At 40.5% G+C, this 16,283-nt stretch overlaps 1 protein-coding gene across 1 annotated transcript in view; it reads right to left on the reverse strand.

Annotated features, from left to right (window-relative positions):
* ITPR2 (inositol 1,4,5-trisphosphate receptor type 2) overlaps positions 1 to 16,283 on the reverse strand; it is a 324,515-nt gene that overhangs the window by 70,745 nt on the left and 237,487 nt on the right. The window contains exons 39-45 of the mRNA XM_075898795.2: positions 15,808 to 15,995; positions 14,192 to 14,375; positions 13,004 to 13,260; positions 12,603 to 12,803; positions 10,234 to 10,344; positions 8,273 to 8,368; positions 5,462 to 5,578 (exon numbers count right to left, since the gene is read on the reverse strand). Coding sequence (XP_075754910.2) covers positions 5,462 to 5,578; positions 8,273 to 8,368; positions 10,234 to 10,344; positions 12,603 to 12,803; positions 13,004 to 13,260; positions 14,192 to 14,375; positions 15,808 to 15,995 — 1,154 coding nt within the window. The remainder of the gene's footprint in view (positions 1 to 5,461; positions 5,579 to 8,272; positions 8,369 to 10,233; positions 10,345 to 12,602; positions 12,804 to 13,003; positions 13,261 to 14,191; positions 14,376 to 15,807; positions 15,996 to 16,283) is intronic.

The following is a 16,283-nucleotide window of genomic DNA, read 5'->3' on the forward strand; positions in this document are numbered from 1 at the left end:
GACCAAAATTATATTTATCTGTATTCAGCATGTTTCTTTTTATTTATATATTTACATATATAAATATATACACAAAAGTACCTATCCAAGGCTATATGAACCTCTGCAAAATTCAAAAGCATTACCAACTCAAAGATAGCCAGCAACTGCTTTACACTCTCAGGTGAAAAATATCCCACTCGCCCCAGTAAAAATCAATACAACCTCTCCCCACATACAGACACAATCATATGATTGAAGTTCTCCTGGCTTTCAGAATCTAGATTATTAGTAGCACAGGAAAGTAAATTGTTAAAAAATTGGCTGAACGGTTTCTTCTAAAGAATGTGAAGATATCAGCAATGGTGCATTTCTGATTTATAATACGCCAATTCCTCCTTGTTGGAATGGTAGCTGGTATGGAGTTAGCATGCAAGACAGATCAGCCCAGAGCAAAGGATTTAAGGAATCAGGTAACCTGGCTTCTGTTCCCATCAAAGCCCATGACTTGTTGCCTTCAGTTCGTTGGCATCTTACTTCAAAGGGTTGTCAGGAAAATGTAAGCAGCAAATGTTTTATAGTACTTTGAAGTCCTCAGAGAGAATGTGCTATAAAAGGCAAATGTGATTCCTAAATACTTCTAGAATTATTATTGTTTGTACTGCTGTAGCTAGAAGCCCCGGTCGTGGACCGGGGCTCTGTTGCGTCAGGCACTGTACATCCACAGAACAAATGGATGGTCTCTGCCCCTGCTATGCTCACCGCTACTGGAGGAAATGTAATGATTTAATGTGCTTAAATATATAATCATAGAACAAGGCCTTATATGGCAGGTTGAACCTCTAGTCCAGCATTCTCTGAACCGGCAAAATCCGTGGTCCAGTATGATTTTAGTTAGCCGAATATCCACTTATCCTGGGCATGGCCAGGTTTCCGGCGGTTCCATAAAGTTTGTTTACAGCCACCATTCCTGGCTCTCTGTGTTCTGCACTGTTATTTAGCTCTAATTAACCCCTAAATGTCTTCTAGGAACCCAGTAAGCAGTGGAAGAGTTAGTAATGCTGCTAGACATATTGACCTCCTATGGTTCAGCAAATTCTCTGGTTCGGCAGCAGTCAGGTCCCGAGAGTGCAAGACTAGAGAGGTTCAACCTGTACTTATATTTTTAACTACGGGGGTAACCAGAATTTCAAATACTATTTGAAATTTCTCCAATAAAGATCTCAATTTCAAACCAATCCTATTTGAACCAACAAAATTATTATTTCTTATTAAATAGGTAGCAGGGCGCTCTTATTTCCAAAGTATAAATGCAAGCCATCAATAATTATTAGCATATTAGTTATTTAACAAATATTCTTCATGCATAGACTTATTAATCTACCATTATGCATAGCAAAGATGGCAATAAGGAATTTAGATATTTCATGCTACATATGAACAAGAAATCTTTACTTTACTACTAATATATTTAAGTAATTCAAACGTACAAGGCTGAATTACTTGTTTCCCCTCTTTCCATTGATAATTAACACCAGACAGGAATGTGTATGAGTTACCCATTAACTGAAATTGCTACTGTATATTGTTTACTTTGAGAACTTATCAATGAAAGGGAACTTCCAACTGTGCCAGGCTACTGGAGATGGTTTGGTTCAAGCTGATGTTTGTTTATGCAGCATACCTGCACTGACATAAAGCAGCATTAATTTCTTCTAACCACACAGGATGAGAGGAAAGCATGCTTTCATTAGGTATGGGTGCCATCAGGAGACTATCGTATTTATATAAGTAATTCTGGCATTCCTGAGATATTTAACTATTCTTGTAATTTAACCTTATAAAAAATCTTCTGTTTTCTAGGAAGATATCATCTGCTCCAAAAAAGGCATTGTTGCATTCCATAGTTATTCTCTCTGGCCCCAATCCAGCAAAACACTTAAGCATGGCTTAATATTAAGCATTTGCTTAAATATTTTGCTGGATTAAGATACTCAGGGCATGATCTTGAAAAGGATGACACCCTACACAACAGTGTTTCTTAGCCATTTGGTTGTGACTCAAGATTGTCATTACAGGCAATTGTGGAACAGGGTCACAAGGCACTGAAAATTTTGTTACAGTCTAAAACAAAAGAAAATCTCATTCCTCCATTCCCTGCACACACTTATCCCTAAAGGTCAAGTAAGTTCCATCAGCTTCTTGAAATACACTAAAATAACTTACAGAGGTTTATCACCATTATATTTCTTACTCTGACTTTTACCATAAACAGAATAAGATTATTAAAATGATTGACTTTGAATACAGGGTCACCACCCTGGGCAACACGACCTTAGATGACTCCATAACAGCAAAATTTGCTCTGTTTATTAACTTCTGAAAGCCTTAATGGCCAACTCTGCAGTCTCAACTGGTAATGTGAAAATTAGGATGTTTTCTTTTGCCACACATGACGACATTATTCTTGCACCCATTTAACCAACTACCCATTTAACACTAACCTAGAAGGGTCAGTGCACAGATCCAACTTTTGCATGTTACTGTATCAGAAGCCTTTATAAAGTCTGGATTTGCATCACCTCACAGATGTATCTTGTCATGCAAGTTCTCCTTGCTAAGAGCTTTTCTAACCCCACAAAAGAGAAAAGTCAGACTGATTCACTATGATCTATATTTTAAATTATTATGACAAATGCCATACAAATTTCCTTTGATTGAGGTGTGAAAAGAGCAGGTACTGGTACATCTAGAAGTCGCCAGGACTGGATGGTATTCATCCAAGTGTGTTGGAGGAACCGGAAAAAGAAGTAACCGAGAAAAACCTCAAGGTTTGGCTCTGAGCAACGAGCTTGAACACAACATGGACACATGGAATGTCTGGCCATAGTGGATTCTTGTGAAAAGCATCACACATGCTGTCCATCTGGTAACAATGTTTTTTTCCCCTAGCATGCAATTAGCAAGCACCCATTTGCGTCACCACTCTCTACTGCTGTGGGCAACAGAAAGGCTGCATTTGGACCCAGCCCCCACACCTGTGTAGTATGGGAGAACTGATTAAGCTGGTCCCCCAGGGATGGCTCAGTTCTGTTTTCTCTGACTTGAGTTCCCCACTCTGCTTACAATGCACTAGACAGGAAAAGCGTGTAGCAGCAGTGTCAGGAAAGGGATGAAGTCAGTGGAGGCGAACAGCACGAACAATGGTCCCACGTGATCTCCAGAGAAGGATAGGGAGGATAGATGTGAGAGCAGGGTGAGGAGAAGATGACATGTTGATCTATGTGATGTTGCACAATTAATGGTAAGGGGCTAGATCTTACACTTCAATGCGAGGCCATAACACAGTCTGCAACTTCCCTTGTGACGGATTTATATCTTTCTGTGCATACAGCAGGTCAGACACTTACAAGAAAGTCTTGTGCTGCTGGTAAAACCAACCACAGGAAGGGCAGGAAAGGATGTCGTGGTGGCAAAATGCAGAACCCCCTGCAGCCTTTAAAAGAGCCACGGCAAAAACTGAAAGTCTAAGGGCTCCAAAATAAACTGTCTGTGCATGAGTCTGTGGCAACAGAAAGAGGAACTCCACGCTAGACTCTGCTGCTGCAGAGTGGTACAAATGCTGTAACCAGAATAGATGGCTGCTCGGAAGCAGCTGAAACGCTGTACAAACTGCGAAAACAGTAAAAAACCAAACCATGAAACTGCAAGGAGCAGAACAAAGAAATATGATGTAAATTAAGGTCAACTACATGGAGCAGAGGGTACAGACACCAGTAAGCTGTTTATACATAAGATAACATTAGAGTGTGTTTAGAGAACAGAGCCAAGATAGGAACCAGGCAACAATGATCTTACTCATAAGGGACAAAAGTTCATATCCTGCCCAGCCCAGAGTGATTGAAGGGACACAAGTGGAAAGAGTTTGGTAGTCAGAGATTTGTTTTCATTAGCCAAAAATCATAGCTTTTCATGAATAGGCATGAGGGAAGGGCCTAACGAGTACGCTTTATTCATCTAATGCTCTGTTATGTGGTTGTAAGGTGTTCTGCACAACTGTAAACATAATCAACAAACACGTTTACTAGGATATCCAAATGCAGGAAAGGAAGTCAGTTTTGTAAAATCTGAATCGGATACTTGGATTTTCCTGCCAAGCCAATATCCTTGCTTTCTTCTGCAGAGCAGCAAATTGTTGCCACAATCCAGGATGTAACCAAAATGCCCAGTCAAGGATCAGACATAGGGAACTGGTGTTGCTTTCACGGTAGCAATTGAGTATCCCCTGGCAGGGCACCATTATCCCAGCCATCTTTTCTTATATGGCCTTAGCCCTTTATTGTACTCTCAATGGCTGATTCCTCATTGTTTTGAGTCTTTGGTAGTCCTTGAGATCAGGCACAGCAAGCACCAAGTGGGTGCAAAACTTAGGGTTATCAATAGTGCAAATGATTATACAAGGTGCAAGGTCCACAAAATTCCCATTGTCTTTGGTAGGGCAAGCGATGTAAAGAGCTAAACATGGCTCTCTATAACATAATAGGAATATGAGAGCCCTTCACTGAACATGTTGATGACACAACAGTGTACGTAATTTAAATTTCTCAGCTTATTAGTGTAATTATAACCTGTCCTCCTCTTCTTCAGTTCAATTACTCACATTTCAAGGAATATGTTTAGCTTTGTAGTCTCACAGATTACGTATAATACATTCAATCTACACCTCTTTTACTAAAAAAATAAGTAACAACAAAAGATACTGTCCTTAATATGGAACACCAAGTACTAGCTGCCTGCCAAAAAATAATTGTAGGGCTTTGGTTACTGAAGTTGCAACCTTTTCTTCTTCCATGAAAAAAAAATCTTATTCTCTCATTTGTGGCAACAGAATAACTTATTTTGGCACCTAGTGTCCCATACAAATAAATATCTGTATGTTACAGTGCACAAAAGGCATGTGATCAAAACCCAGAACAACAACTGCAGAATCCAGAAGGAACAAAATATTCATACTGCTACACTACTGGAATTGCCTGCATAAATTAACAGATATAAATTAGTATTTTTACTAAAATTAATTTAATGTAAGAATAGAAGGCATGAATTAAAATCTAATTGATGATAATCGGTTTCAATTTGTGCTTTAATTAAGATGAATTATTTTTACATGCCGATGTGAATCGGAACTCAAACTAGGAAACGACAAAAGAAGACAGAATGGAGAAGATAACGTATACTCAATTTTATGTTTTTACCTCTCAATAGCACCCACCCACCCAACCACACGACAAAACCACACACCTTGATCCTTGCCTGAAGACACTCTAGAGAAAATGATACCCTATATAAGTGCTATTCTGCAGACAAAGATAGGCAAAATTTTAATTTTTGAGGCACACAGCTGGGTAACATGTAATGAAATCTGGCAGCCTTTAAGGTTTTTTTTTATGGACACAGACACCCAATAACAAAAAATATATACCTGATGTGCCAATATGTATATATTGTGACCAACATCTTTTGGTGAAATATTATCTCCATTCTCCTCCTGTTCCTCACATTCTAAAGCCTGATTGTATGCGTTCTTCATTACGTCCACCTTTAAAAGAAATAAATTTAAAGAGAGGTAAAATATTTTAATTGTATTAAAAATGTGTCCTGTGTTCAGATGCGCTCATTGTGCACCAATCAAATTTGGACAGGTGCCATTAAGTCCTACAGGAAGCGTACGTACCCTGAAAAGCACATTCTGAATTAACAGAAGCCCGAGGAGGTGTTTTGTTTATTCTTAACTCAACCAATTGCACTCTGCCTTGTTGTTCTGTGCTTTGCCATGTTAAGATAACCTGCTAAGTATGCAGTACAAATCTAGTCTGATACTTCCTTGTGTATTTCAGGTGAAATTAATTCAGATGCGGAGGATTTTCTCTACCAGTGTGAAAGGATGGCCTGTGGTTAAGACTGCTAGTCTGGGGTCCGGGAGACCTAGTTTCCTGTGTAACCCTGGACAAGGCCCAAAACTTCAAAGATGGCCCCATTGATTTCAATAGCTGTTAGGTGCCTATACAACTTTTAGGGGTTGGGCTTTATATTCTCTATACCAGGGGTAGGGAACCTTTTTTTGGGTTGTGGGTTGCTGACCCCCAGAAAAATCAGTCGGGGGCCATACACAAGTGAGAAGCCCCTGAGACGGAGAAAGACACTCCTCACATTCCCCTCGCACACCAGAGCCTAAGGGGACCCAGGCTAATAGATTTTGTGTGCTCCAGCCCTGTGGGTGGGTGGCAGGGGAGCTAGAGTCCAAGCCAGGCTCCCCAATGCAGGGGGGGGGGATCCCTGAGCCTCAGGGGGGTCAGGTGAAGGCAATATGGGGGCTGCATCCAGCCCCCAGGCCTGAGGTTCCCCACTCCTGCTCCTGCCATGGTTCTCTGCCTACAGAATGAGGATAACAATACTTCCCTACCTTGCAGAGGTGTTGCTGGGATAAATACGTTCAAGGTTGTGAGTTGCCCATCTATTACAGTAATGGGGCCCAATAGGTACTTTAGATAGCCAGATAGTGAAGCCCTGAAGTGGGAGAAGAGGGGGTTGGGCAGGTAGGCGCCATATGGTATTTCTACATAAATGACAAACAAGCTGATTCGGAAGCAGCACAGGGAATGGGGCAGAGTAGGGTGACAGGATCCACGCTTACACAGAGTACACAGAGATACTGATTAGCATTCCCATAGGCTGGAATAGCAGCCACCAAGAGGCTGTGTTACAGTCTCATGACCTAGCTGTGTGTTGGGATGGAAATTTGTACCACTCCACCCCTGTTTTCTTAAGCTTTGTACAGGGAGGGCTGCATTTTAACCTTCTAAATGTCTTTTATACTAACAGGGTGAAATCCTGGCTCCACTATCAACAACAGCATAATTGTCACAAACTTCAGTAGTGCCAGGAATTTGTGCATTAATATTTTTTAATGGTCTCCAGGGAAACAGGTATAAAAATTGGTTTCTAGGACAAAAAAAAATTAAAGTATCAACAATTAAGATTAAAATCTAACAATAAACTTTGTGGAAGAGCTTGTGTGAAATTCAACATTTCTATTTTTAATATCCAAGGTAATCAGATCATGTGCTTCAAAGGATAAACTAATGGTTTAGAGGGGTCAGGAAGGAATTTTCCTTTCCATGTTCAACACTGTACAATTACATGGCTTTTTTGGTCTTACCCTCAAAGTTTCAGGGTCAAAGGCATACCACCAGACCAGATAGACCACTGATTGAACTTAGCATATCTTTTGAAAAACATACTAATTTCTACTAAATTTTGTGAAGCTCAAAATAGCGACATTTTTCTCTCTCAAAACTTCTGCCCTAGTGAGAAATCAACCAAAAACATGGGCCTCAAGAAAGGTTGCTTGTTGAAATAAGTATGTTTAAAGAAAGCTTGCTGAGGCTACTGACAATGGCTAAAGATCACAGATGCTGCAGGCAGTACCTTGTTGTTGGACCTTATAATGCAGGATTCTCACAACCTGTTCCCAGTTGGAAGCACGCAGCAACATGTCTCACTCACTCACCAGCAAGCTGTGTATCATGCAACAGTCAAAGAGAAATGGAAGGCAGGGATCTGGGACAGGTCGTTGGGAGGGTCAGGGATCTTAAGGCCTCTCAGAGAGTACAGAAAAATATAATTTCTTTGTACCTTGCATAGGCTCCGACTCTGCAAGAGAACCCTGTGGGGAAGCCTGACTCACTCAAAATGCTCTACATGGCCCAATGGTCTGTCCGCACAGATCTTATTGCAGGATGGAATCATGATTTTTGCAGTCACCAAGTTGTCCATTTCAGATGGAACTGGCCACTTCCCCAGCTTTTCCACCATAACAGAAATTCATGGGGGACAATTACAAATATTATCCCTATTCAGAGACACAGTAAAAATGTTTTTGACATTTTTGTTTGGCCTGAGAAGCATGTGCTTTCTTCTCAGTGCCATAAAACAAATGGTACAAGCTTAATGTCACAGTTACTGACAAAATGCACTTGAAGACAGTTTACTGGAGTCTGATAATTTAGTTAGGAAACAATTACAGAAAAGTGCTTGTCCTGGATAAAAATAATGAAGTTGTAAAGAATGAAGTCATGCATGTTTGATCCTTTTAAAATACCTTTGGAGAATTAGTACTATCTCTATATGTGGCCATCAGTTTAGCCACAAATCCTTTACCAAACACAGTGATAAGAGTTTTGGGGGTTAGGGTTTAGCCAAAAGATTTATGAATATTCAGAAGTTTTCTTACCAGTTCCCTTGGTCTCATATTAAAAAGGATCCTTTCTGCATTCTCACTATCATGCCTGCTTTCCATAATAGCCAGCAAAAGCTTGGAGGCATTGTTCTAAAGATACAAAACCAAATTAATGCAAATGTAAAATCTATTTCATGGATTAATGAACCTTGCATTCATTTTAATTGAGATTACTAGGACCACTTTTTTTTTTTTTTTAAGTGGATACCATTTTAAACTGCTTGTATCTTCTATGTACTGGCCCAGTGAATAGTTGCCCTCTGACTTAGATTGCCAATGCCCGTCAGAGCAAATTAACTATGTATGATATGTTGGAAGAGGTATTATAAAAGAAACACTTTTATTCTGCATGGTGCACAAGAAATGAGATCACAGTACCTGTTCTTGTTGCCCACTTCACGGTTTTTGTCAATTTGTTAAAGCAATTGAGAGCAGAGGTAATAATTACAAAGTGTACTATACAAAAGGTTTTGCCCACGACGCACATTTCCTTCCCTTTTTGTTTTTTAAAGCATAATTAGTTATTACCCGAAAGGCTATAAAATCAACAGATTTCATAATCTTCAAATTTAAGCTGAGAACCAAGTATTGAGCATATTCCTCGATTCCTGGCAGTAGTTTTAACTATTTAGTTTTCACACGGCTGTCCCCCAGGTCTAAAATAGCATGTCTTTGAACTACAGTTCCATTAGGCTAAGTCTACAGTGCAGCACTATTTCAGAGTACCAGGTATCCCAAAAAAGCTATTCCACATCTTTTGAGCACACCCATTATTTCACAATATAACGGGCTCGCTATTCCAAAGTCCCTGTAAACCTCATTCCACGAGGAGTAAGGAAATAAGCCATAGCCCAAATTGCATAATGTATTTTGAGCTTCAGGTGCAGTGTAGACGTACCCTTAGAGATGTTAAAATGAGTTTAATCAAAATTTCAGCAGCACCCCGATGAGCGGCGCAACGGGACCCACTCAGCAGCACCCCAGCTGCTCTGCCCCAGGTGTCCCTGGAATCAGCCGCTGGTCAGTTTCAGCAGCGGCTCAATCAGGGACGCTTGGGGCAGAGCAGCTGGGGTGCTACCGGGTTGGTCCTGTAGCACCGCCCCTAGGCACTGCAGGACCAATCCGGCAGCACTCCAGCTGCTCTTCCATAGGCGTCCCCAAGAGCAGCTGGAGTGCTGCCGGGTTGGTCCCGCAGCCCCGAGGGGCAGCGCTACGGGATCAACCCAGCAGCACCCCAGCTGCTCTGCCCCCGGCTTCCCTGATTCAGCTGCTGGTCAGTTTCAGCAGTGGCTGAATCGGGGAAGCCGGGTGTAGAGCAGTTCCAATTGTCCGGCTGCCCGGAGCATTTCACAATGGTGTCGGACCATCAGGAGTGCCGGAGCATTGGATGCCGGACCAATGGAGTTTTATTGTAGTAGATACCCAGTCTCTGCGTGATCGAGTTGTTGGAGGAAGCTGAAGGTAGATTCCTGGATACGATGGTGAATGGAAAGAAAATCCTCTGGGCCAAAATGACTGGGTCAGCTGAGCTAGGGGAGCCCACAGTCTTGCTGGGCCACTAGACAAGGTGAGGGGAGGGACAGCTCTGTGCTCCCAGAAAGGATAGGACCTCAGGTGTAGGGGAGGAGGGGGCTAGAGGCAACCACATGGCACTCCAGCAGTGATTTAAAGGGCTACAGGTGCCACACAACTTCCGGGGTGGCAGTGGCTTGAAGCCCTGGGCCCTTTTGAATCACTGGAACCAAGGGTAGTTGCCCCCTTTGCCTTCCTTGTCCCCTATCCTCCCCCCATCCGCAGGCCTGAGATGAGCTGAATTGAATTAATTTGTTTACTAATTCCACCTGGTATATTATGCTGTCATGAGAGTAGATAAGCATCAGAGAGCCTAGCTCTCTTGCTTAGGCATTTTTTAAATTACTTGAATCTGCATAGGTAAATAGAATTATTTCCTGTACCTTTAGCTGAAGCACCAGGTCCATGCAATATTTGCCAAGAGGGTTTATGTCATTCAGGATCAGTGCAATTATAATATCAATTCCATTAGACTCATGGGTAGCAATGCAGGTCTTTTAAAAACAGAAAAAAAAGAAAAGAGAGAAGCACAAATATGAGCATAGTTTTCGAAACAAGGGCCCAGTTCCTAGACTACTCTGTGGCAGTACTTCACCCGATGGGCAGTGTGAGGTAGCCTTAAAGCAACAAGTAGCTGGCCATAGGAGAGAGGATCAACCTCATGGAGTAGAGGCTTTCCTTTAAATAATAAAAAAAAAAGTACAGCACCTGAAATTTACAGCTCTGGCTAATGATAACTGAACATTTCACAACTAGATCTTTTAAGCTATAACAAATGTCAAGCTAAAACAGGCTGTGGGATTTTTTTAACATTTTAAAAACAATATTTTACAACAATAGCAAAGAAAAGTCTTAAAAATTGAAAAAAAAAAGAAAAATGAGTTGGAAATGACAGCATTGAGTGTCTGCCTCTGAAATGTACATGCTCAACTCGTGTAAAAGAGCATAATCACTATTCCTTAGTTACTTCACAGCAGATCTAGCTAATGAAATCTAAACAATCAATCTTTTTTTCATTACCAGGGTTCTCTGTGAAGCTAGATAAATAGTTAATTTGAAAACACATTTTTCTTTCCCTTTACAGTACTCTAATTATCTCTGTGTTTTTGAATAGTTTGACCCATGAGTTTTTAAGCAAACACAGTTATTTAACTTTCAGTGCACTTAGGCTTTTAAAGTATGAATTAAGGCTGCTTGATTGTCAGTATTGCAGACAACTACGATATATACTAGGAAGTAACATGAATGTTAAACTCTATGATCCAAAAGCAAACCATTTCAGTTTTAAGAAAAGGCTTTTGTTTTGTAATTCGATACACCAAATTTCTCCATTACTAATCCATAACAAAAAAAATTACACCTTCTGTTACACCTTTTCTTTGATTTACTCAGTGCAAGTAGACTGGTACCATTTACTTTTTCTTTCTATCCTCCCTATTGGCATGGAACACACATGTGTCAGAAGACTCGTGTACAGGTTGGACCTTTCTGGTCTGGCACTCTCAGAACCTGACTGGTCCCAGATTAGGGATTTTTGTCACACCAGGGCGGTCATTTCTGGTCTCCCTGCCCTGCACCCACACTGGGCTTCCCGGCTCCTCCAAAGCAGCCCAGTTGGGCTGTGCGCTGTGCTTCCCATCCCTCCTCTACTTGTGCAGCCCAGCTGAGCCACACGCCAACTCCTGGTCCACCCGCAGCCCAACAGAGACATGCGCCAATCCTGGTGCCCCCCACCTTGCAGACCAGGTGGGCTGCATGCCGCACCTCCCTGCATTGCACGGGATCCAAGGGTCACCTTCCCTCCCTCCTTCCCTCCACTCCCCCCCAGTACACTGGGACTCTCTGATCCTGGAACATCGGTGGTCCTGCAGGACCATGAATGTTGCCGGACCAGAGAGTTCCAGTTTTTGGAGGTGCAACCTGTATATGACTTTATAGACTCCATCTCACAAAGCACTTAGGCACATATGTAACTAAATGTCCTCAATGGAACTGTTCATGTGTTTAAAGTCAAACATGCTTCGGTCCCTAAATCTGTGTCAGTAAACAGTGAACACGCCTTAAAGTAACTGGTGAGTATAGAAAAGTATGGCAGCATACACCTGCCTCTCCCTGGGTGCGTCTAGACTACATGGCTCCATCGACGGAGCCATGTAAAGTAGTTTACTCGGCACAGTCAAAGAAGCGGGGATTTAAATAATCCCCATTTCATTAAAATAAAAATGGCCACCACGCTGTGCCGACAATCAGCTGATCTGGCACAGTGCAGCAATCTAGACGCGGCATGGTGGACAAGGGAAGCCTTTGTCGACCGCTCCGGTAATGAGGTTTACAGCACTACAGAAGGTGTCTCGAATTCATGGCCTGCAGTCCATCTACAGCCAGAGTATATTCACAATCCAGTATGGGAGTCCTGGTGGCCAGGAGGTGTGTCTGTCCCTGTCTCCCAAGCCACCGGCCCACCTTGTCCTCCCCATTGCACCCCATGCTCTGAGGAACAGAGACTCAGGGATAACTGGGGCGGGCGGGAACTGGGCCAGAGTGTGAATTTGCTTTGGCTGAAGACGGTCTGCAGGCCATGAGTTTGAGACCCATGTACTACAGAGAAGACCTGATTAGAGGAAACGAGTCCAAGCGCTGATAGAAGTGCATTTTCAAAGGCCTTTTAAACCTTGAATTATTAAGAATATGAAACGGTTACATAACACACAGGTTAATTCTTCCTCATCAAAAAAACAATTATTCTAGCTACCTGATTTTCATGACATGGGCCTTGGCAGTATTCAGTCAAGCTCTCAAGGGTTTGGTTCACCAGGGCTACGTTCTTCTCATTGATGTATAGCCCCAACAGGCCCAGGCCTCCTGTTGTACTTCCACAAATACAGTCCAAAAACTGCAGAGTCTCACACACTAGGTTGTAATTTGTTTTGTTGTTCTGATTTCTTAAGAAGGTCTGAAAGATAAAAGAGATCAGCCACAGACCCTGAATAGCCTTATCTTTTAATGGTAAATTTTCCACTTGCCATGTGAACAGGTGAAGATTTCACCACACACAAAACACTGTGTATTTATGTACTCAGAAGTGAAGAAATACAAAAATTGAAATCAAATGCACAAATGTTCCCACCTATGCATTATTTTACAGAACCATACCTGGAGCTCTCGGTTGTGGTTCTCACATAGCAACTGAAGAAATCTCAGTATCGGCTGCATGATTGTTATAGCAGGGCTCATTATTGCTTCCTCTGTGGACTTTTCTTCTGTATTTGCAGCATCTGCTCCTGAGCCCATAAGATCTATTTCTGGGTCCATTTCTCTTCTATACACAGAGTAAGCTTTGGATGTTGCAGAAGATGCTTCTGTTAATTGCCCCTTCATACCCTGTTTCAGGTGCAGTGTTGAATCCCTTACTGTAAATGAAGATGATAATTCCCATTTTCCCCCTGGTTCAATTCATTATAAATAATAAGTAACAACAACACTGCTTGGGTGTTTTGGATTGGGGTTGCTGTTGTTTTTTTTTTTTTGTACTCAATGCCTAAAGACCTCTGGGTAGCATACAACAGAATATTAATGTTCACAAAGGAATAACACGTTCCAAATAAACCTCAACTAACAACGAAACAGTAAATTAAAACAAAAATCTGCCATCTTTCTTCCACATACAATGGATGATGAGAACAATGGATGACTGGAATAACTCTTATGAACAGCACTTTCCCCTGGTATACACTATGGTATAAGTTTGAATTAAGATACGCAACTTCAGCTATGTTAATTGCGTAGCTTAAGTTGAAGTATCTTAACTTGAATTTTGGCGGCATCCACATTGCAGGAAGTCGCAGGAAGAATACCCTCCCTTTGACTTCTCTTATTCCTCATAGAAGCAGGACTACCAGCATCAACCAGAGAACCCTCGTAGTTCATATTAGCATGTCTTCACTAGACCCACTAATTCAAACCCCAGAAGATCAATAGAGGCTGCTTCCATCTCTGTAGTGTAGACTTGGCCTCTTAGTTTCAGCTTTATTTCTGTTGGTGTAAAAATACAGGCCCAGAGCCTCTGTGTGTGTAAATCGCTGTAGCTCCACTAACTTCAATAGGGCTATTCGGATATGACTAGCTGAGGATCTAGCCCATAATTTAGAAATGACAGCAATTAACTGTGAATAATTCTTTGCATTAAGAACATTCAGTTTCCAATCATGTACTTTTATTTCAGCAGCCCAGCGTCTGCTGTAGCTGCTCTGCAAAGTAGGTATGGTATCAGTGGTGCTCTACATGCTGTTCATATAAAAAAAACATGTCTTTTGCCTCTGTTTTAGAGAAATTCCCCTTTACCTCGCCTTTTTGGAGCAGATATAATTAGGTCACTATCATCATCCTTTTTCTTGCTACCCAAATCAATAGTGTTGACTGTCACTGTCGCTCGTATTTCCTGCTGAGCAGTTTTCATGCGGTCATGTAGAACTTTAAAGAATTTTTCCGACTTTTTTTGCTCGTTCAATTGCTGGTAAGTGGAATACTGTAAGAAAAGGAATCCTTTAGCTATCAGGATTTTAAACAAGGAGAAACAGTTTCAGCAAAACAAGTTAAATACTAGTTTATCCTTAAATTATGCACTCTAACAAAAAAAATTGGGTATTGACAACCTAATTCTTTTATATATTAATCCTCGGAGTTGGTCATAATATTTCAAATTCTGAAACATTAAGAACATTTAAAAATTTTGGAAAAACGAGGGAGGGAGGATTTCAATGCTATTTTGACTGCTTGTTGGTTACAATTTTTGACGTTCAAAATACTAAATTTTGAAAAGAAAGAGTGAAATTATTTGTGAAATTTCCCATTTTTAACAGTTGTAGTGACATTCCCATTTAATAACAAAACAGTAATAATAATAGTATCGTTACTATTAGTAGTAGTAGTAGTAGAGCTTAAACTACACAAACTCTTTAAGTCTTCTTTGTCAGATACTAGTTTTCAAACTAGTTTACAGATTTTTTTCCCCAGAGGGACACACTCCTTTCAAACGGAAACAGAATGACTGATTTACCAAAGATACATCTTTTTTACAAAACAAAAAATACAAAAATTAAAATCCTTAAACTGTGTTACATGTATTAAATAAACATGACTTTTAAAATGGAATACTGGTTTTATGAAACCCCTCACTTTTACATTAGTTCTATTTTTAAAACTTTTGAGAAGTGTCTTTAAATTTTTTCAGAAAATAACTTAATTTTTCTGAATAGTGATAGAAATGTAGCCGTGTTAGTCTAGTGTACCTGAATTACCTGCATCCTGCTTCAAAAGCCTTTTAAGACTGCACTTGAAAGAGAATCCTCTGAACTGTTATTCATGTTTAAATTCGACACTTTACGCCTGAGTCTGAATAAGGCATCTAATTACCTTACCTATTACAAAGATAGCTTCCCCAATTATCACCTCTAATATCATTAGCTCACAGACATTTACCTTCCCCCCCCCAATCATCCTTCTGTTCTGAAATTTGATTTGTCCTTTTCATATGTGTTCATTTTTTAAAATTGTATCCTTTGGTATATATGGTTGTGACAATTTTCTTCCTCTATTTGATCTGAGGAAGTGGGTCTGGCCCACGAAAGCTCATCACCTAATAAACCATCTTGTTAGTCTTTAAAGTGCTACATAGTCCTGTATTTAATTTTTCTGGTGTTTTTGACGTGGTGGTACAGTTTATTTAAAATGACTCTTCAAAATGCTTAAACTCATAAAGACAAACAAAATAACAGGAGATAACATTCAAATGGTCACAAGACAAAGAACTACATACAAAGAAACAGTTTAAAAGTGCTTTCCACTGTTGAGGTATCTACAGAATAAGATATTGCATGATTAGCAAAAGCATATTAATTTTGTCTTAATTTTTCTCCATGATACATGCATTTCAGAAGCAATGAATGAGAAGTAAATACCTGTGTTTGTGTATTTCCACCTTCAAGCAATGCAATACCAAGTAGGATAGCTTCTGAGAAAATTCTGTCATTTTTGGTGCTTACGATAACATCTATGACTAGTTCCGATGCACCTTCTTTATCCAGAAGGCACTGAATATCAGACATCAATATTGCAGACTTATCTGAATCTTGTCCTGAAAAGCCACCTGCAAATATATATCCTGTATATTCATATTGGCATTGTGTATACATGTTAAAATAAACTGCCTTATAACTGGACATCAATTTCCAGCAGCAATATAACAAATCTAATCCTGAAATTCTTACTCAGGCAAAGCTCTCATTGATTTATATAATTCTGCATAAATGATTACTTTAGGTTTGGGCCCCAAGAATAAAAGAATAAGCAAACCTGAAATAATGCAAGATCAAAATCATAGCAACACTGAGTAATTCTGACAACAATGAAGATGGAGCCTAAGCAACTTATTCAC

This window comes from Pelodiscus sinensis, chromosome 1 (genome assembly GCF_052426305.1).
Source record: "Pelodiscus sinensis isolate ZL-2025 chromosome 1, ASM5242630v1, whole genome shotgun sequence".
Classification (NCBI taxonomy): domain Eukaryota; kingdom Metazoa; phylum Chordata; order Testudines; family Trionychidae; genus Pelodiscus; species Pelodiscus sinensis.